The sequence below is a fragment of the Palaemon carinicauda genome, chromosome 5 (assembly GCF_036898095.1).
Source record: "Palaemon carinicauda isolate YSFRI2023 chromosome 5, ASM3689809v2, whole genome shotgun sequence".
Classification (NCBI taxonomy): domain Eukaryota; kingdom Metazoa; phylum Arthropoda; class Malacostraca; order Decapoda; family Palaemonidae; genus Palaemon; species Palaemon carinicauda.
This window is the reverse complement of record NC_090729.1, coordinates 134,754,031-134,777,471: the sequence shown is the minus strand read 5'-3', so window position 1 is coordinate 134,777,471 and position 23,441 is coordinate 134,754,031. Positions and strand designations below refer to the sequence as shown.

General features: G+C 43.8%; 1 protein-coding gene across 3 annotated transcripts in view; it reads right to left on the bottom strand.

The window, feature by feature from the left end:
* Positions 1-327: 327 nt before the first annotated feature.
* The window catches only part of LOC137641491 (serine/threonine-protein kinase Nek2-like), a 118,457-nt gene continuing 95,343 nt past the window's right edge, over positions 328-23,441 (bottom strand). For all 3 annotated transcript variants that reach the window (XM_068374111.1, XM_068374113.1, XM_068374112.1), the window contains exon 6: positions 328-2,975. In XM_068374111.1, coding sequence (XP_068230212.1) covers positions 1,367-2,975 — 1,609 coding nt within the window. In that variant the 3' untranslated portion in view covers positions 328-1,366. The remainder of the gene's footprint in view (positions 2,976-23,441) is intronic.

Here is a 23,441-nt window from a genome sequence, read left to right as displayed (position 1 = left end):
TGCACAGACATTCATTGTGGATGATAGTGCGTGTACACGATAATGTTTGAAAATGATCACACATGGAGGTTATCGGTTATGTACATGATTGTGTTCGTGGACAATCGTGGGCACAGATGATCGTATGCATAAAGGTGATCAGAGGACAATACCTCTAACAGATCTCTTACGTGAAGCCTTTGAAGTTCATACTCGTGGAGGAGTTACCGAATCTTCCAGGGGACGTTCCTATCAGGAGAGTGATGAGAGAAAGTCCTGCATCTTAACCAAGAGTGCTTGTGTCTTGTCTCTTACAAGGCTTGGCACTAGTAGCAGAAACATGAGCCCTTGTACCTTAACCCACCAAAACCTTGGCACTCCTCTTGTACTTGTCACCTTCTTCAGCAGATGGTAATTTTCCATTCTCTCTACAAGGCCAAACCCCCTCAAAAGGGGGCACTACCCAACCTCTGCCAGTTACAATTTCTTTTTAAAAGTTTAAATAGCTGTCCCCAGCTTCACTGCAGTCATACTTCTATTAAAGGTTGAAGTTTTGTAATATGAGTAAGAATATATAGAGCCAAACAGCTACAGGAATTTTTCCTAAATTCAAGTTAGCCACAAAATCCTAAAAGATAACTAAAAACAGTTCCAAGATAATTTACACAATAATTTCCTTTAATTTCAAGGAAGATTAAGTTTTCCACCTATCTCGTTTAAAAAAAAAAGTTTACATTACCAGATTATGCCATTAAAAACAACTTGATACATAGTAATAAAATTTATACATAGAAAAATATTTTGTCAAGATCTTTAACCAGTTGTTGGCATCCCAGATTACCTATATCCGACCTCAATACAATATTTGTAAAGATAAACTATTCTAAAATCACATATAATAAAGCACTAATCCTAATGATAAAATACCTGGACATTATATTAAGTCAACTCTTATGGAAGCTTCTGAGCTAGTCTTAAGAGGTGTCAACAAGGATAATTTTACAAAGCAATATAAATTCACAAGCAGATTTACATAAATATAAACCAGCTCATAAATTTAGAAGGAAGAAACATATGAACAACCGAATACACTGTTATTAATACATAGAAACAAGTTTCTGTAGCTTCCTTGGAATGCAAGTGTCCTTGGTCAAAGCACTTTGTTTGAGGTCATATGTCAGGGTCAACATGTCTTAAGCACTAGTTCATAATTTCATAACATGAGACACAGTAATGACTTGTATAAAAATATGTAGCTCTAAATGGCGGCTACAAAATTGGTTCTCTCTCTTCCCCATTTCTAAGAATTATCATAAACAATTGCAGTATATGAAAACTAACCACTTTCCTGAGCTTATAACTAAAAATTAATTATACAAATTACACACTACACAACATTATAGAATTGCATGGCAGGAGTTTTCTGTACTTTCCTGCCACTTCCATCCCTTTTGATAAGTCTTTCAATGCCTCTGTTACTAGTTTTCCAAGTTTTTAAACACTCTTTCACCTCTGGAACTTGTTTCTCTTTTGTTCCCTGAGATAAAATGTTCTCCTTATTCCTCTGAATTTCAAAAGATCTTCTTGTGAGGTTTTCAGAGCTTCGACTTCGTCCTTGAGGGACTGGAACATTACTTTTTGGTGCGACTTTTGCCCTTGACCTTGCACTCCAACCTTGCTGCTGCCCATTCTCACAAGGTGCACCGAGATTTGCTTGATTTTGTGGAGAGATAAACTTTGACTTCTGCTTTTGCTGCCGTGCTTGATTATCAGTTGACAAAGACTTCAAAGGAATTCTTGGCTTTGTTTCAGTTATTTCTGTTGCTACTTCCTTATTATCCTTCTTATTCTCTGAATTACGTTCAGCTAACCCAAATATGTTACCCCTCTTGCGTCTGCTTTTTGGATTATCCAGAGTATTACTTTTAAATTTTGCAGGTTTCTCTTCCTCAAAAGATACTCTCTTTTCTGCCTGTACTTGCAGGCCTCTCATTTTAAGGAAAGGGTTCTCTATCTGAAGAGGGTTCAACTTAGCTACAGTATGTACACATTCATCTCCAACATCAGCACTGACAGTGGTATCCAAATCTGAAGGTGGACGATGAGGGGAAGTGGCAGCATTTTTACGATGACGAGATTGTTTAAGATAAATTTGGGCCCGCACTAAATGTTGTCTTGCTTCTCTTTCCATAGTGGCTACACGGTGCTCACGATGAACTACATCCCTTTCTCTTTCTCTTACATCTAATTCTCTTTCCCTTACTGCTGCCTCAGCTTCCCGCAATGCCAAGACTCGTTCACGCCATTTGGTTTGAGACATCCCACCACAAGCACAGTCTGGTTTCACCAAATCCAACTCTGTAATACCAGGACTTCTGCTAATCATATGTGCTGGCTTTGCTGCTTCCTTGACTGCTCGATATATTTGTTCAATTGAATCGTCCAATGCCGTTTCATTCTCAGACAATTTTTCATAATACTTGCTAATATCATCACACATTTTATCCTCATATTCATCATTACTATTGCTGACAGAATAATTTTTTGGGCTCTCTTGATGACTAACATTATAAGTAGCAGACATATTTGACATAAAACCATTATCTTCCGGATTTTGGACACTTGAATCTTTCTTTTTACACTGACTGTTAGCAACAAGAGTACCACTAGAACTAGAGCACTTATTTGATGATGACGAGTTACTGTCTTTACAGACTTGAGATTCCTTGTGAGTTTGAATTTCTGAGATTTCTTTGGTATTTTCTGTAGATTCTGACGCTTTGTCCTTATTCCTCAAATTCAACAAAACTGAAGGGTTTAAAGAATGACACAAAGGGTCATCTTCAATTTCTTCATCTTTAGTTGATGTTCTTGCTTTTAAAGCAGAATGATGAATTATCATAAGTGCTGTAGGTCGAAGAAAGTCTTCATACATCAATAAGAGGCTTAAAATGTCTTGTAAATCATTGCTGTAATGCATTGGTATGTTTTCATACCTGAAAAAAAAGAATAGTCAAGGTCAGTAATTGTCAACAAACAAAATTACAGCTTTTAGACAAAAAAACAATTTTCCTAACTATACATAACGGAGTCCTTTTATAAGAGTATGATCTCAGCAAGGCTAAAACAGTCATTAAAAATCAAATGAGGTAGTTATAACTACTGGGAGGTATCGGGTAAGCTCTGCTACTTCTTGACCTTAGGCCTGGGTCTTGCGAGGAGGTTGAGTTGGGAAGTGTAACATTAAAGGACGCAGGCTTGTATAATTATAAAAAATACAAATTACTGTACTTTAAAAATTAGTAATCAGTCACAGGAGAACCTATATCCTTGTATCTATGTTGTCTGAATGTACAGGGTACAGATATACGTATCTTCAAGAAATAGGTTTTAATACATTCTTTCCATCATCCCCCTCGTCTAGTAAGGGGGAGAGAGATGCTGCATAAACCTTATCTGAAAAGAAAGGTTGCTCAGTTATGAAACTTACTAACACCTGCCCATGACTTGTCAAAGAAGAAAGGGCATCGCATTCTTAGACAAGGCCTTGTTTGGGTGTTTAAGCAATACAAAGAGCAATCTAAGACGCGGCTTCATTGACTTCGTCCTGTTCAAGTAGTAATGAAGAGTTCTTACTGGGAAAAGAGGTCTCTCATCATCATCTCTACCCACTCTCTCTCAAAGAAACATCAGAATGAATTCCCTAGGAAGAGAATTGCATGACTATTTTCACTCAGAATTCTGGCAAGTAGTTCTACACAAAATCCTTCCCCTTCAAGATACCAATGCTGAAAATGTCTGCAATTCCCCAATCCTCTTCACAGTTGCGAAGGCCAATAGGAAAAGTATCTTCATGGATATAGTTCAAAGATCTTATAATAGTGGTTCATAAGGCTCTCTAGTTAAAGTGTAATGAACCACTTTTAAGTCTAATTAGTAAGCTGCTCCATTTCAAAAAACCTATTGAGAATGGTGACCGAGTCCTTAAATATCTCACTGAGGATAACATGGCTCTGTATCGTCTGATAGCTGGAACAGACAAGCATTTTCCCTTAAGAAGGCAGAGCAGGAAATCTGCAATCTTTACTACTACCGGGTTTGAGATTGAGTGTTTGGAGTCCTTGCACTACTTCCTGATTATACAAGTGGAAGACCTCTACTTGCTGGGATACTTACCGGGAAACTACCCAAACCCTGGCAAATATGCTGAGAAGACTCCATGCAATCAGCTGAAGAACTTGTTGTCCAAGATGAAAAATGTTTCAATGTTTCCTCTCAGGAATGTCTACTGATAACTCCAAGAGGTTCATGAATTGGTTATTCTATGGCCAGAAGGGCGTGACCAGAATAAGACTACATCCTGTAGACTTCATCAGTTTGTGCAGTACTGTACATTCCTTATTAGAGGAAATAGAGGGAACACGTACCCCTGAAGATGCCTCCTGTCTTGAAGCATGGTATCTGCAGCTCATCAATGTGGCAAACACTGCTACCATTGCTGGCCACCAATGAACCTAGTTGAACCTGCCCTTGTTGATTTATGATTCATTCTGAGTTCAGGATGTGTTCCCCTTGACTCAGAGTGTTTGCTGTCAACTTAGCCTTGCCCATTATGTAGTGTAGCATGATAGGTCACATTCTTCCCCTTTCCCCACCCCATAACCTCTTGAGAGAGATCATCCAATGTCAGTGACATCGTCCCTCCTTCCTTCTTTAGATAAGAAATAGCTGTTGATTTGTCAGGAAACACTGCGACTACTCTTGATGAGCACAGAAGTCAGAGGATCAGCTGTTTTGCCCCGGGCTCCTCTAATTGATGGATTTCCCGGATTCCCATGTCCCCAACACAAACTGATACCCTATCGAAGCTCCCCACCCAGTATCTGAAGAGCTGGAAAACAACATATCAGGAAGGAATGTCTAAAATGGAAAGCCTCGGTTCTGAACATTGGACCAGACCATCAGACAAGATTCTGTCTGATCACTGGACCTGAAAAGACTAATCCTCTTGATCCCAAAGGTTGCAGAGTTGGTGCTGCAGCAATCTCTGAGTCTCCTCCTCCTGAGCACCAACAGGATTAGAGATGACAGGAGGCGGATGAGTCTCATCCACAGCTTGGCCTTGCTGCATGAAGTGCAATGGAAAAGTTGGTTTAAAGTTCAAGGACGGTCAATCTGGTCCATGAGGGTGAACAACTTGAGGTCCAAATCACTGATTTCATTACCTTTCTTCAGTATGGATATATCCACAAGTTATTGAATAATTCTGAACAGTGATTGTTATTAGGAAGTTGAATAAAAAATGCAAAATCAGATGTGGCATTTCCTGATGGTGAGACTGGGTATTACCTGGTGGGTTTGCAGGAAGGATATCACTCAAGTCATAAGTGCATATGGTCACCTTAAATCGCCAGTAGCCTTACATCACCCAGCTATTGCTCTTCAGGTCTCTGTACTCAAAATAATAGCCGTCAGATTGCTCTTGTTGGAAACAAGGTGACCCAAAAAAATGGCAGCTTGATAGCTAGTAGACAACATGCATGGAGAATTATTGGACAATGTTATGTTCCATACATCCATGAGTTCATTAAATTAATGGAATCATAGACAGTGTGTATATTATACAGTATTTCTTTAAATGGATTACAGAGTTCATATCATTAGAGACTGTGTGCATATTATACTTCTGTAAATGGATTACAGAGTAAATTAAATTAGAAGAAAGTTGCTGCAGCAAGATCTATTGGCAGATGTTGATTGAGCAGTTGAATTTAAGACAAAATATACATCCTCCAGGTACACCAAAAGCATAAAGTCTTCCTCTCTGATTGCAGACTGCACAGTATATGCTGGTGAATCTCCTCCCTTTTAATAATATAGTAATCCTTATTAAATAATTTGTTCAGCCGGGAAGATCAATGACTGGTCTCCATCCCCCCGTTGCATTTTCACCAAGAACTGACTGTATCAACACAAAGAACTGTTTCATAAAACTTTGAGTGCATTCTCCTCAACCATATTGCTCTCACACATGCCTCTAATGCCAGAGCTTTCAGGAATTTCAGTGGGTACCTCTGGAACACCATCAGCATACAAGTGAGAGGAAGACAAAGATCTATGAAGAGCCAACAGTATCCACCCCGAAGAACTTCTATTACCCATTCCTCTGCACTATGATGATACCACCTTGCACAATAGCATATCAAGCATTCAACCACTTAAGGCACCTAGAGGATGGGACTTCCAACTTCAACATCCCCTTCTTCCATTTTTACATCTACCACCCCTATTGAGCTGGCCAAAATGGATACAAAAGGGTGGAACACTGTTCACACCTTTCTCAGAGGAAGAAACAGCTGGAGGTCCTGATAGGGCTTTGAAAGGAGCCAGAGTTTTCTTCAAAGCCGATCCTGGCATGAAATAGAACAATGGTCTTGTCACAACTGCCTTTGAAGGGCCTGGCTGGTCGATATGTGTAAGATGAGGCTGCTTGCAGCGCCTAAGCTCCGCCCACATAAGTGACGTCATTGTCTACGTCACGGGCTATCTGTATTTCCTTCCGCTGTGCATGATGCAGCAGCGTCAGTTGCAATGAAGATAAGAAACAACGCTGACTGTCATTTCTTGATCCTGCCTAGTTTAAGATCCAACATGGCGCAGTGAGTAGGATTTTAAGAGGACCTACTGTAATAACCGTGGCACAGCATGGCACCACCGTCGAGACGACCCTCATTTGCATCCCCTAGGGGCAGGATTGCAAGGACAGGAACCTCTGGAACCGGCGTCAGGATGTCGCCGGCTTCCGTGCTGCAGGCTCACCAAGGGCTACAAACCCAGCAACAAGCCATCCAAAATCTTCAGGCCGAGATAACAGCGTTGTCACTCCGGGGTACCAACGTCCCCCAACCAAGGATCCCTTCGTCTGCAGCTCCGGAAAAGTGCGAGGCTGAGGTGTCCCCTGCAGCCTTCAGGTCTTGGAAACGGTCAATGGAGTGTTGGTTGCAACTGTGTAAGTTGAAGCCTATCGAGGCAGTTCACCATATAAGGCTGCATTGTGTTCCGATATTGCAACGTGCCCTCGATTCTAGGTATACTGACGCCCAGTGGAGTGCCCTGTCTACTGAAGGGGCATTTAATGCGGTTAAGCAAATGGTAGTGAAAGCTTCTAACCAAGCGGTGCAGTGGCTCGAGTTTTTTGATTTGGCCCAAGAGCCTAGTGAGTCCTTCAATTATTATTTTATCAAGTGTACGCAAAAGGCTACTGATTGTGCATTCACATGCCCTAATTGTAATCATGATTTATCCGAATATATGGTTTTGCGTAAGCTCATGGTAGGCCTAAGTGATAAAGTGCTCAAAAGGCAAGTGTTTCAATCATGCAATAATATCCGTGATATCGATTCCCTTAGAGTCATGTGCAGTGCATTCGAGGGCGCCCGTGACGACGCCCTTCGTAATAGGGCATGGCTTAGCAGCTCCCCTAGAGCGGCTGCTCTCGGTGGGTTCGAGGAGGAACACGAGGTGGAGGTGGCAGCTGCCCTTGCTAAGTGTGACAGGAGTACCTCTGTAAAAGTACAATTACGTCTTTGTGGTAATTGTGGTACTCGTCATAGCCCTGGGTATTATTCATGTCCCGCAAGAAGAACAAAATGTTACGGGTGCGGTAAAACCGGTCACCTGAAGAAGTGTTGCAGAGGGCGGAGTGCCAGGAATAACGTTAGTGGTCTGGCCGAGGAGTCGGACATAGCGGGTGCAGTGATTGCAGTAGTCGTGGCGGCGGAGGCAAGGTTGCGGAATGGGCCCTCCCCACAACCCACTATTCGTGTTGATGTATGGTTGGCCAACTTGGGAGAGTGGTCCTGCGTCCGAGCGGTGCCGGACACTGGTGCCCAGGTTTGTGTTGCAGGACCCGCTATTCTTGCGATGTTGAACATAAAACCAGCTGAGCTGAGGTTAAAGGGAGGATTGCGAGACTTCGCCAACCTGCATCTGAAGTGTTTAGGTTCAACCTCTTGCACCATAGAATACAAGGGGAGGCATACAACTCAGGAAGTATACTTCGTAAAGTCCTCCATTGATTTTTATTTATCCCTGGATGCTTGCAAGAAACTTGGTCTTGTGCCAGAAACGTTTCCTAACCACGCTCCCTTCACGGACTCTGCCCCCGCAGCAGCTAGTACAACCATTACATTAGCGGAAGCAACTGATCAACCCGTGAGACCGTCGGCCATCCTGTTTCCCCCTAGTGAGGAGAATATTGCCAGATTAGAAAACTGGTTATTAGCCCATTTTTCAAGTACGACTTTCAACACCGAGAGAGAACCCCTCCCGGTAATGGATGGGGAATCCCACCGTATTCACTTATTACCTGACGCAGTTCCTTACGCATGCCACACACCTGCGTCGGTACCTAAGCACTGGGAAAAGGAGGTGAAAGCCCAGTTGGAGGAGGACGTCAAGAGAGGGGTCCTACAAAGAGCTCCCCCTGGAGAGCCCACGGAATGGTGTTCACGTATGGTGGTCGTGGCAAAGAAAACGGGGCAACCCAGACGTACGGTCGACTACCAAAAACTTAATGCAAGTTGTAGAAGGGAGACGCACCATACCCCTACGCCCTTCGATATGGTATCCAGCATTCCCCTTTGCTCATACAAGACTGTGGCCGACGCCTATTGGGGATTTCACCAGGTAGAACTGGACAAGGAGAGCATACCCCTAACCACGTTGATTACACCTTGGGGTAGGTACCAATACCGCAGGACACCAATGGGACATTGTTATGCCTCCGACGCATATACACGCCGTTTCGATGATGCCATTGAAGAAGTACCCAGGAAGTTTAAGTGTGTGGACGATACACTTCTGTACGATTCGAGCGTAGAAAGCGCCTTTTGGCATGTGTACGACTTCCTTACTGTCTGTGCATACAAGGGCATCACTTTGAAACCAGAAAAATTCAAGTTTTGCAAGAAAGAAGTGGAATTTGTCGGATTCGACGTTGGTTGGGACTCCTACAAGCCTTCAGAAGATTATTTATCTGCCATAAAACGTTTTTCTATGCCCCAAAAGCCCACAATATCCGACATCAGGTCATGGTATGGTTTTGTCAATCAGCTGGCCCCCTTCCTGACAACGGCGCCCATCATGACCCACTTTAGAGACCTGCTGAAGAAGCCCTCGGGCAAACAGGGTTATTGGGATGAGTACCTTCAGGAAAAGTTTCGTCAAGTGCAAGACATCGTCTGCAAGTTGGCCAAGGACGGCCTCACCTACTACGATAAGCTGCGGCCGACTGTTGCAGTCACTGACTGGAGTAAGGAAGGGGTGGGCTTCATCATCCTCCAACAATATTGCAGTTGCACCTCCGTCGAAACCCCCTTCTGTTGTGGAGATGGTTGGAGAATAGCACTTTGCGGCAGTCGGTTCCTCACGCCCGCCGAGTCTGGGTATGCAGCTGTGGAGGGGGAAGCCCTTGCAGTGGCTTGGTGCTTAAAAAAGGCAAGGTTGTTCTTATTGGGCTGCCCGAACTTAACCATTGTCACGGACCACCGCCCCTTAATCAAGTTACTAGGCAATAGGAGTCTCGGCGACATTACCAACCCCAGACCGTTTAGATTAAAGGAGAAAACATTATTGTATAATTTCAACGTTAAATATCTACCAGGCAAGAGAAATCATGCTGCTGACTTTCTCTCTCGTTTTCCTACCCTGAGGACGACGCCAGATGGACAGGATGCGAGCTTCAACGAAGAATTAACGATTGCCATGGTGTCAGCAATCGCAGAAAACCTACAGGAGCAGTGCACTATAGACGAGAAAACTGTTGAAGAGGCAGCCCTAGACGACCCAGCATATCAGCTGCTAGGTGCTCGAGTGAATGCAGGGGATTGGAACCCGAAGAAATCTCAAGAAATTGCATGTTTGAGGCCCTTCTACGACATCAGAGAACGTCTCTCTATATCTGGCAACCTGGTCACATACTGTTTCAACGACAACTGCATCCGCCTTGTCATTCCCGAAGGGCTCCGTCACCAGATAACCGCCAACCTCCATGCTGGACATCAAGGCCTAGATACAATGTTGAGGAGAGCGAGACATTCGGTCTATTGGCCAGGCATCGAGGGTGACCTCCAGCATCATCGTTCACGATGTACATCGTGCGACGCCCACGCACCATCACTTCCTGCCGAAGTCATGAAAATGACCCCTGCCCCGGAGTATCCGTTCCAACAGACTGTCATGGACCTGTTTCAGCTCGGACGCATGTATATGGTATATTGTGACAGGCTTACAGGCTGGCTAGAAATAGCCCACTTCCCCAATGGCACCTCGTCTGCAAAGGTCATGACAAAACTTAGGCATTACTTCACTCGATGGGGAGCACCCGAACAATTGTCTACCGACGGCGGCACCAACCTGGTGAGTGAAGAGATGATAACCTTCTACAGGAGATGGAGAGTTGACATACGCCTATCATCGGCCCACTATCCGCAGTCAAATGGGAGAGCCGAGGCCGCGGTTAAGTCCGCGAAAAGGATAATTAGAACAAGTATCAGTGGGACTGGAAGCCTCGATAACAACAAGGTATCATTGGCCATGCTACAATACCTGAACACGCCTTTAAGAGGTATAAATAAATCTCCGGCGCAACTGGCAACTGGGAGACAGTTACGGGATGGTGTACCGACTGCAAAAATCAACTATATGATAGACCAACACTGGAGAAAATCCATTAGAAAAAGAGAACTTCAAGTAGCAGAGAAAAATGAGAAGATAATCGAAAGCGGCAGCGACAGGAGGCTAATGCCCTTACAGCCAGGCACTCACGTTAGGATTCAGAACCAGATGACCAAGGCCTGGGACAGGCTGGGAGTCATAGTCGAGCAACGACCTCATAGACAGTACATCGTGAGACTAGATGGTAGTGGGCGTCCGTCCATAAGGAACAGAAGACACCTCAAGGTCACTGAACTGCCCGTCAATGAGACAAGAGGAGCTACTCCTACCGACGACGAAGTGGGTCATGAGCCTAAGTTTCCCCCATCAGCGCCAGAGGTATGGCCTCCAAGGAAGAGAGAGGCCCCTGCCTGGATGAACGATTATGTTTAATTATCTCTGCTTTGATCTTGCATTTATAAAATGAAAAATTCTGTTTTATTTTACTGCACTTAGACATGCATTGATTTCATTTACAAAATTATATTTTGTAGGAAATTTTAAGTTAGGTTTGTGTTGCATTTACGACTCAATTTTAGTGCACATCTTACAATGATGATGTAATTATTGTTTCATTGAGGTTACGTTAATATATTCTCATTCTCTCTCTCTCTCTCTCTCTCTCCCCCCCCCCCCATCTGAACATTACCATTAATTATTACGATTATGATTTACGTTATATGTCTGATGTTTTACATTAAGAGAGTATAGAATTTTGTTTATCATATCTGCTTTTGATATTGTCATTTATAAGTTTTGAAAATATTACCCTCGTAATATTTTGGGAGGGAGATGTAAGATGAGGCTGCTTGCAGTGCCTAAGCTCCGTCCACATAAGTGACGTCATTGTCTACGTCACGGGCTATCTGTATTTCCTTCCGCTGTGCATGATGCAGCAGCGTCAGTTGCAATGAAGATAAGAAACAACGCTGACTGTCATTTCTTGATCCTGCCTAGTTTAAGATCCAACAGTATGCTAATACAGTAATCCCGCACATATCAAGGTTAATGGGGACCAGAACCAACAGCGATAGGTAAAAAACCTCGGAGTAGGTTCCCTCCCCATTTTTGTAATACGTACATATTTGTGTGTACATGTACATATAATAACAATAAGTGTATATTAACCTTATAAATGCTTATGTTATCATTAGAACATTAAAGAATCATGTAAATAAATGTTGATAATATAAATTATATACTGTACATAAAATAAAGTACTGTACTGTATAAATACTGTAATATAAATACAGTATTTAATACATTACGTATACTGTATGTACATTTACATCTATACATAAACAATGTGTAAATAATATAAATAGAATGTAAATGTACATGTACATACATATGTAGATATAAATAGCATACATGTATATACTGTAGATATGTTTTTAGAACTCATTTATTCTTATAACAAGATACGTACCTCACCTCTAACAATGACGGTGATCTTGATACATGACGATCTTGATAAATGACAATGAAACACCTGTGCAGTATGATGGAGGTGAAGAAGATGAAGATCATTTACTGCAGAGGTTAATGAGAGCTTTAAGGCTCCTCAGGTGACACCTCATCACTACTTGATAGAGGTGGTGGATTGTCAACTACAGCTTCCAATAGAGCTGGAGAAACTGCAGGAGGCAGCGTAGTGGCTCGATGGGAAGCCGGAGAGGCAGCAAGAGGAGTATCTGATGCTTCTGCAGAAGGTTTTCGGCGAACTAGGAACATTGTGATGGGAAGTTATTGACATTTTTTTCATCTGAGCAAAGATGCTCTTGTACAACGCCATTACACCGCCAATACGGTTACTAAATTTGATGGATCTGACCATATTATCATCAATTTCCTGCACCCTTTGTTGCATAGCCCGTGCCATGTTGTAGAGCTCTTGCAGGTTGTCCAAGATAAGGACACGTTCTTCAGCTTCGTCGTCGCCGACGTCGGCCGCCTCTTCTTCTTCCTCACTAACTGATCTTTGTCATTTCGACAAGGTTTTCATCGGTTATGTGCTCCGAGTGGCACTCGATCAGTGAATTGACGTCTTCCGTCGTCATGTCAGAGAAACCTTTGTTGGCTACTAACCGTGCCAGCCCCACAGCTTTATCTACAGCGGAGTAGTGAACTTCGTCTGGCCTAAATCCCTCATAGTCATGAACAACGTCTGGCCACAATTTTCTCGAGCTTGCATTCAGTGTTTGCTCTTTCATCACATTAAGAGCTTTCTGAATGTTGGCCAGACACATTGCAATGTTATATTCCCGCCAATATCTCTTTAGGCTGAAGTCATCGTTGTCTTCGTCGATGGAGGATATGAGGCACTCCATCGTGGACCTCGTGTAGAGGGCCTTGAAGACCCAAATGACCCCCTGATCCATTGGTTGTATGAGGGAAGTGGTGTTGGGGGGCAGGAACTCCACTTGGACCCCATCATAATGGAGATCCGTTGCATGTCCTCCTCCACAGTCGATCAAGAGGAGGACCTTAAAGGCCAGCCCATTCTCCGTGAGGTACAGCTTCACCTGCAGGATAAAGCAGTTAACGAACCAGTTGAGTGTGAGGGCTTTGGTTATCCATGCCTTTTTATTACTTATCCAGTAAACGGGCAGCAAGGCTTTGTTTTTGTTTTTCAAAGCCCGAGGATTCAGTGACTTGTATATTAAGCCAGGCTTGAGCATGAAGCCCGCGGCATTCCCGCACATGAGGAGAGTGACACGATCTTTGTGGGCCTTGAACCCTGGCTTCTTTACTTTGTCCTTGTAAAGGAACGTCTGGGACAGCATCCTCTTCCAGAAGAGGCCAGTTTCATCCATATTGAACACCTGCTCCGGGAGATAGCCACCTTCTGTAATTAATTTTGGGGACTCGTCCTCGACGTAACGAAGAGCTGCCTCTTGGTCTGCCGAGGCAGCCTCCCCATACAAAGGAACGCTGCGAAGGCCAAACCTACTCTTGAATTTCTCAAACCAGCCCTTGCTGGTAATAAAACCAAGTTTTTTTTCGTGGGGTAGAATTGATCTTCTTCGTCGTCGTCATCACCTTCATCGTCTTCATTCGATTTTCCTTCAGGAACGAGGCTATCATACAGGGTTTTGGCTTTGGTTCGAATAGTATTGGTATTAAGACTAACCTTCTTTTCCTGAGATCCAATATCCACATTGATAATGCTTTCTCCATTTGCACAATTGTCTTATCACGAGGAATCACAACGCACTTAGTGTCCTTGGAGAATGTTATTTAGGCAGTTTTACGCATTTTAAATTCATTATTTTTTATGTAGCGAACCGTCTATTCATTCACTCCGTAAATGCAGGCAACAGACGCATAGCTACTGCCTGCCTTAAGCATGTCCAATAATTTCACTTTCTCGCTCAACGTCATCATTTTTCTCTTCTTCTTGGGTTCACTAGAGGATGCAGAGGGTAGAGGATGTTTAGGAGTCACTTTCAATTATGTCAGAAGCACTATTTTACACTAAAAAAGCACAAGAAAACAGCTAAAATTCCACGCGGCAAGGTTAGGCAACACAGGCAAAACGGGAGATAACAATAAATGCGGTCTCCCTTTGCGGGGCGCATGGCAGGGAGAGATGCTGGGTAAAGCATCTCGGCGGCTCGGCCAGTCAGCTTGCGAGATTCTGGAGCCGAGATGGCCAGCGAATCAGAGGGGCGAATTTTGAGTTGCGCACCATCTCCGTGTTGATACCTGATGTTCTACTGTACTCTCCCTCCCTTCTGCTAGCGCACGCGTAACTTACTCACCATTTTTTTTAATTTTTGATGAATATTTTGGAAAATCTGCGATGCACTGAGGCCGCGAAATGGCGAGGGATTACCGTATATGGGGGTATAGGACAAAAAACACAAAATCCTGAAAAAATTCACTGGGCTTCGTATAGCAATGAAAAATGAGTACAGTATACAAAATATTTTATCAAAATTCCTCTTACTTTCATAGTTACAGGGTAATTAGTAAAGTAACTCGATAAACCAAAAACATTGATCCCTACAAGAAAATGCAGTACAGTATTTCTTCTGTTATCGTAAATTTTGATAATTATTACATTTTAATATAAACCAAATTGTGAGCAATGGCATCTATATAGATTCCATGAGTCACAACACGAAGTATAACACGGTAATTACACCTTCAGCCTTCAGTGCTAGCACAAACCTATAGAGTACACGTTTGAGTTTGACCTCTGACATTAACTCTTTTTAAAAAAAGTCTTTTTCTTGGTTTCGCAAGAATTTCATCATGCCAAAGAAGAAAAAACAATTTCAACATCTCGCTAACATAAGAAAGAAGTAAATACGCTCTAATAAGAGTTCAGAAGAAGGTAATATTGGCGATATCAGCGGAGTTAGTGAAGGAGAGACATGATGAAGGAGCGACATTCTCGCTTACAGAAGCAAGATATATGAGCAAAGGGATCTTAATTTACGATTAAGTTCGGATAAATAATATTGTTTTGGTTTATTAATATCCAGAAAGGAACATAAAATTTATAATAATCATGATTTATTAATATTGTCTTTGTAAAAATACAAAGAAAAACTTTGAACGCACGTAACTCAAAACTACTGTATACTTATTGACCTTCAAATTCTATATTCTCCCTTAGTTTTAAAGACATGCCAAAGAGGAAAAGGTAATTTCAACATCTCGCCAACGTACGGAAGAAGAAAATTCTCTCTAATAAGAGTTCAGAAGTGGGTAATATCAGCGGAGTTAGTGAAGAAGAGAGATGATGAAGGAGCGACCATCTCGCCTAAAGAAGCAAGATATTGAGCAAAGGGATCTTAATTTATAGTTAAATTATGATAAATAGCATTGTTTTGATTTATAAATATCAAAAAAAGAACATAAAATTCATAATAATCATGATTTATTAATATTGTCTTTGTAAAAATACAAAGAAAAACTTTGAACGCACGTAACTCAAAACTACTGTATACTTATTGACCTTCAAATTCTATCTTCTCCCTTAGTTTTAAAGACATGCCAAAGAGGAAAAGGCAATTTCAACATCTCGCCAACGTACGGAAGAAGAAAATTCTCTCTAATAAGAGTTCAGAAGTGGGTAATATCAGCGATATTAGCGGAGTTAGTGAAGAAGAGAGATGATGAAGGAGCGACCATCTCGCCTAAAGAAGCAAGATATTGAGCAAAGGGATCTTAATTTATAATTAAATTATGATAAATAGCATTGTTTTGATTTATAAATATCAAAAAAAGAACATAAAATTCATAATAATCATGATTTATTAATATTGTCTTTGTAAAAATACAAAGGAAAACTATGAACGCCTGTATCTCAAAACTATACTTATTGACCTTCAAATTCTATCTTCTCCCTTAGTTTTAAAGATATAGCATTGAAATTTGGTATGTAACTTGAGACATTATAAAACAATAAATTAAAGCAATTTCTTCCAATTTTTGTTTCCTATTTTTTTTCTTAGGTTTATCCCTTATTTATATGGTTTATTTATTAACCATAATGAAAAAAATTCACATCTAGCTAAAAAATGACTTAGAAAAAAACTCTTATTAGAGGTCTACATCAGGTCTAGCCTATATAGGGTAGTAATCCCAGGTCCTAATATTAAGTATCAAGGGAGGAGATAGAATTTGAAAAACACTCATTTTCAGGATAAATCACCCTGGCGTTGCAAAACCGAAGGTCAGAGGCAAAAATCCTAGGCAGTTTGGAGATGTGCTAATTCACCTTATGAAGTGGTATGAGTGTCAAAGTCCTGTCCTTAAGAAATGGCATTAGCCGGCCAGGTCCCTTAAGATAACTGTGAGGCGGATGAGAGTCATGGCCAGTCTTCCTCCACTTCTCCACCATCGCTTCTATGACCCCTTAAGGAGACAAGGTGTATCCTACAGCACGTTGCCCTTTTGTCGATTGTATCTAGAAAATTGTGAAAAAAAACTGTATCCCTCCTCTCCAGGAGCCAGTTGATTCTCCCAAAAAGGCAGCCAGAGCAGGGCACCTTACCTCATACTTTGCCCTAATAACTTTTGGAGGGCTTCGTAACCACCTTTGCGCCTGACAGAGCCAATTTTCTGTTCTTTCGTAAACATATCAAAAGAGCACAAATCCTCAGTAGTGGTGAAATAGGAGACTACACCAAACCACTGGTCAGTCTAGGAAGCCATAAAGAGGATGGCCATGGACGAGATTTCCATTGCAACAGATGCAAGAGCTGAGAACGCTGTGCTATCAGTCTTGAGTCTCTCCATAGGTAAACACACAGTCAATGCAGAAGCTGTGGGATCATCAGGAAGAAGAGACAGCGTCATACTGTCGGGTACGTAGAATTTTCTCTATAGAGAGAGTGAGAGGGGCAAGTTCTTGCCCAACCAGCTAGAATGCAGTAAATTCTCAGGCCTAGAGATCTTAAAATTCACTCTATTCAAAGCCACCCAAGCAAGTTATGACTATGGCAACACCAATAAGGTCTTTGATCCTTGAGGGGCGCTGAAACGCCAAACAATGATTGTCAAACCCAGAATCACAAGAGCAATGGTACCTTATCAAAGTTCATTGCACGAACGACAGACCACCACTTAAGTTTTAGGAATCTATGCCTCCGCCAGCAATGGACTTAAGTCAAGCGTCAATGTGGTTTAAAACGTGATAATCCTCCTCCATCACAGGGGAGGAGGTTTTAAGAAGCACCTCAGGAAACAGTTCTTTCCTTTCTGAGTATACACGATCTGGATATACTTCAGAAGTAGAATTGCCCTTGGCCATCATGCCACCATTGGTTAATGAAGTACAGTACAACATACCATAACCTCTGTGGTGCATAAAGGCAAGTGCAGTATTGTATTTACAAGCAAGCTTGTGGAAAATTCACCATTAACCCAAGTTTCACAAGGAGAACAATCACGAGCCTGATCTCGCAGTGACCATATCAATCACGTGGAGACTAAGGATCTTATTACCAATCACAAAAATATCAATCAGGAGGAGAACAAGGATCATACAGTATTCCTGATTGTGCAAGGGAATGTTTCATAGCTCATAAAAGAAAGGTGACTGATCTCTGGTTCCTCTCACTCCACCAGAAGCCAATTTCTCTTCCTTTAGAACTGAGGAAAGAATGGGTAATGACCTTCATCCTGATCAATAGTGAGAATGCATGATTCAATACAACTCCAAGAGACCAGTAGCAGGAGTGTAAACGTTTATACGGCATACTGAAACACCTTACTGATCTGGCTTAGTTTTCGGTATCACACTACCTCTCACCTGTGTAGGCAAGGAGAGATCAGTTGGAGTCTCAAACGACCCCTGTAGACCAGTATTCTTGGACTTCAATGAGACTCCAAAGGTGTAGCAGGAAACAGGGAAAGTCTCAAAATAGCTGGCAGCAGCCAATGCCTTAAACAGGTTTCCCATTGACAGAGCATGAGATCCTCAAGGAAGGTCACAACTTCCTCAGGTCCAGGTAGTTGTCATCATCATTGGTCTGAAAAACAACAAGCGAGCCTTGATGGAAAAACATAGGAGTAGTACCTTCACCAGGGGGAAAAAAATACTTCTGCTCTCCTTGTGGAAAGCATGAGGCAAACAGAGCTCACCTCCCCGCTGAATTGCTCTAAATTCTTCTTCACCCAAGGAGTTGAGTACTGCACTATAATTGTTCAGTGGCTACTTTCCTCTTGGTAAGGGTAGAAGAGACTCTTTTCAGCTACGGTAGGCAGCTCTTCTGGGAGATGGACACGCCCAAAATCAAACCATTGTTCTCTAGTCATGGGTAGTACCATAGCTCCTGTACCATGGTCTTCTACTGTCTTGGGTTGGAGTTCTCTTGCTTGAGGGTACACTTGGGCTCACTATTCTATCTTATTTCTCTTCCTCTTGTTTTGTTAAATTTTTTACAGTTTATATAGGAAATATTTATTTTAATGTTACTGTTCTTAAAATATTTTGTTTTTCCTTTGTTTACTTTCCTCACCGGGCTACTTTCCCTGTTGGGGCCCCTGGGGTTATAGCATCCTGCTTTTCTGACTAGGGTTGTAACTTAGCAAGAAATAGTAATACAGTAGTAATAATAATAATAATAATAATAATAAAGGACCCAACCCTAAAGGAGTCCAAGGGAGACAGCAGGTCAAGCCGCCCTGGAAGTAAAGCAGCAGCTATAAAGATTCTTTGGCAACAGTTTCGGCTTTGTATCGCCAGCTCTGATACCAAAGTATACTTCTTAGCCTCCTTATTCTTCTTCTTTACAAATTCCACCCAATGCAGATGCAGTTACGACCTGTAGTCATCACAAGAGGATCACTGTGAAGTCATGCCCTCAGCAAAAAATATGACAAATTCATAGATAATTTGTATTTTTCCTAACTATACAAACCTTAGCTATTTAATAGGGGTTATTACTTTCGGCGTAGCTAAAATGACGAGCCATTAGAATTTTAACGAAGGTTTACTACCCACTACTAGTTAGTGTGGGGTAGGGAGGGTAGCTTGCTACCCCCCCCCCTCACACACACCTGTGCTTGAGCTCACTTTGCTTAGAGGTAGGACGACTTCAAGGGGGATAGGGCTGGCGGGCAAGTATGATTAAATAGCTAAGGTTTGTATAGTTAGGAAAAATACAAATTATCTACGAATTTGTCATTTGTTCCGTAACTGACATACAAACCATGCTATTTAATACGGGTGACTCACCCATTAGGAAGGGTGTTAAGTCCCGGCCAGTACTGGCTTTTGGCTTTGCCCGGGGACTCAATATTTGAGTGTGTCAGCACTCGACAACAAGGAGTCCCTGCACCACGCTAGAACCTTGCTACGCAAGGACTGCGGCCTACATAAGCTGTGTGTGAAGGTATAAAGTGTGACTCGTCCTAGGAAGTTAACCTGTAGTCCTTTAGATGGAAACTTTAGGCTAGGACTCTCCCAATACCACCTCGTCAGGGTATGAGGACGTGACAGTATTAGCTTAATACTAGGAACACAAGGAAACATGGTTTACCTGCAGTTGTTTGAGGTCATGTGCAGAGTACCCAGGATGCTGCTTTCCCCAAGCGAGGGGAAAATAAAGAAAAGAATAAGGGCCAGACAAACATTTTCATTCATGCAGACTAAGACCGGGTAACAATGCCCTCAACCTTCTGCTACTTGTCCACTAAGGAGCCTGAGGTTTTAAACCAGCTGTTGTGCAGCCACCACAGGGCCGATAGAAAACATATAGAGCCTCCTGTGGGTCACGTCTTGCAGGTAGTGGGCTGTGAAGGTCGTCTGATGCTTCCACACCCCAGCTTGAAGAACCTGCGTCACCGAGAAATTTTTCTTGAAGGCCAGGGACGTAGCTACGCCCCTGACATCATGTGCTCTAGGGTGACGTGACGGAGGAGGCTCTGGATTCAGAGACAGATGAATCACCCTACGAATCCATGCCGAGATGGTGTTCTTGGTGACCCCCCTCTTAGTCCTCCCAGTGCTCACAAACAATGCCTGCACCTGAGGACGGACTGCAGCCGTTCTTTTGAGATATAGCCTCAGACTCCTTACTGGGCACAGTAGGAGAGGGTCTGGGTCATCTGTTATAGAACGAAGACTCGAAATCTGGAAGGAGTCAGACCGCGGGTCCGGCACCCCCGGATTCTGAGTCTTAGCAACAAACTCAGGGACGAATTTAAACGTTACCTGCCCCCATCTCCTTGAATGGGCAATGTCATATAAGAGACCATGAAGTTCACTGACCCGCTTGGCCAAGGCCAAAGTTAGCAGGAACACCGTCTTCCAAGGTAGGTGGCGATATGAAGCCTGGCGTAATGGTTCATAGGGAGGTCTCCTAAGAGACCTGAGAACCCGAACCACATTCCATGGAGGAGGTCTCATTTCAGACTAAGGGCAGATAAGTTCATAACTCCGTATGAGTAGGGAAAGTTCCAGCGAGGAAGAAATGTCCACTCCTTTGAGCCTGAAGGCTAGACTTAAGGCTGAGCGATAGCCTTTCACCGCCGAGACTGAAAGGCGCATTTCTTTCCGCAAATACACGAGGAACTTCGCTATTGCTGGAATAGTGGCATCGAGTGGAGAGATACCCCTTCCACGACACCAACCACAGAAGACTTTCCACTTTGCCTGGTAGACAGATGTGGATGACTTTCGCAGATGTTCAGACATCCTAATCGCAACTTGTTGCGAAAATCCTATCTCAGCGAGGAGATGCTGGATAGTCTCCAGGCGTGAAGTCGTAGCGAAGCTACGGCTTTGTGGAAGATGTTGGCATGTGGTTGTCTGAGTAGCTCGTGTCGCGGAGGGAGTTCTCTCGGAAGTTCCGTTAGGAGTTGCAGAAGGTCGGGAAACCATTCCACGTGATGCCATAGCGGAGCTATGAGGGTCATTGAAAGATTGACCGATATTCTGGTCTTGTTGAGCACCCTCCTCATCAGACAGAACGGGGGAAAGGCGTACACGTTGATGTTGCCCCACCGTTGTTGGAAGACATCTTGCCAGAGTGCCTTGGGATCCGGGACTGGGGAGCAGTTCAGCGGAAGCTTGAAGTTCAACGCTGTCGCAAACAGATCCACAGTCGGGGAACCCCACAAAATCAGGACTTTGTTGGCTACTAGATGATCCAAAGACCACTCGGTACTCACTTTCTGAGACGCTCTGCTCAGATTGTCGGCAAGCACATTCCTCTTGCCCGGAATGAAACGTGCCAATAGTGGAATCGAGTGGACTTCGGTCCATCTCAGTATCTCTACTGCGAGATGGGATAGCTGCTTCAAAAAGGTACCTCCTTGCTTGTTGATGTAAGCCACTACTGTGGTGTTGTCGCTTGTCACTACCACAGAGTGACCCGCCAGGTATTGTTGGAACTGTTGAAGGGCCAGGCAGACGGCCTTCATCTCTAGAAGATTTATATGGAAGCACTTTTCTGATTCTGACCACAAGCCTGAGGTCCTGTGGTGCAGAACGTGGGCCCCCCACCCTTTCTTTGAGGCGTCCGAAAACAGCATCAAATCCGGGGGGAGGACAAGAAGATCCACTCCTCTTCGTAGGTTCTCGTCTGTCACCCACCACTGGAGGTCCGTCCGTTCCGCAGGTCCCACAGGGATCATGACGTCCAGGGAATCATAACCTTGATTCCACCGGGACTTGAGTCGCCACTGGAGGGATCTCATCCTGAGGCGACCGTTGGGAACTAGACGAGCCAAAGATGAGAGGTGACCGAGGAGACGTGACCACGATTGGGCTGGAAGTTCTTCTCGTCTGAGGAAAAGGCTTGCAACCCTCCTCAGCCTTGCTATCCTGTCGTCTGATGGGAAGGCTTTGTGGAGATTGGTGTCTATAATCATGCCTAGGTATAACAGTCTTTGAGTGGGAAGCAGAGAGGACTTCTCGAGATTTACCAAGATCCCCAGATCCTGGCAAACTCCCATAAGTTTGTCTCGGTGTTGAAGAGGGATGACTCTGAGTCTGGTAGGATCAGCCAGTCGTCCAGATAACGGAGGAGACGGATGCCGATCCTGTGTGCCCACGACAATATTAGTGTGAACACTGGTGAAAACCTGTGGTGCTGTGGAAAGACCGAAACACAGCACCTTGAACTGGTAAACATTGTTGTCTAGGCTGAATCTTAAGTGCTTCCTTGAAAACGGATGGACTTGGATCTGGAAGTACGCATCCTTCAGATCCAGTGTACACATGAAGTCTTGCGGTCTCACTGCAAGTCTGACCGTGTCTGCGGTCTCCATGCTGAACGGAGTTTGCTTGACAAACTTGTTCAGAGCCGAGAGGTCGATGACTGGTCTCCAGCCTCCAGACGCCTTCTTTACAAGAAAGAGTCGACTGAAGAAGCCTGGAGACCCGTCGAGGACCTCTTGAGAGCGCCCTTCTTCAACATGGTCTGGACTTCTGCCCGAAGGGCTCGCCCCCTTGCTGATCCTATAGCAAGGGAGCTCAACGACACTGGATTCGTCGTCAGGGGAGGTAGAGATGTTGTGAACGGGACGCGATATCCCTGACTGATTACGGAAATCGTCCAGGAATCGGCCCCGAGTTGCTGCCACCTGTTTGCGCAATCCTAGCGTTTGCGGCCTCGGCCGCTGCCTCTAGGATTCTTCCCTCCCCTGGAGGACTTCTTGCCTTTCTTGTCCTTGACAGGAAAGGGCTTAGACACCACCATCTTCGCTGCCGCTGCCGGTTTCGTGGCCTTGGTAGGGCGTGGCTGCTGAGGTGCTGAAGGTTTATAGGGCTTAGATGTCAGAGCCTTATGCTGGAGGGAGTCTTGGTGGGACTTCCTCCACATCTCAGCGGCCTGCTCCACGTCCCTAGGCTCAAACAGGTTCGTTCCCATCACGGAAGAATGTCTGAGCCTGCTGATCTTGGTGTTAGGGACCTTTTGATGGAACCTCTCAGACACCGCATCTCGACGTTTCAAAATGGTGTTAGCCCACAAGTTCGAGACTTGGTGGGCTAGAAACTCGATCATGCGAGTGCCTGAGAGTAAAGAGGTCTCTATAGCCTTCCTGGTACGTTCTTTGGATAAATCCTCCGAACGTATCAGGATACCTAAAGTCCCTAGCCAGACACCCAGCCACGAAGTGGCCTGCATGGCACACTTCGCCACCTTCTCCTGGCTAAGGATCTCCGTTGCCGAGAATGAGACCTGCCGGTTGGAGTTTCTCTCAAGAGGGACTCCCCTGGTAAGCTCTTCCAACGAATGGTGAAGGGGAAGAGCTAAACAAGGCTCCTCTACGATCTC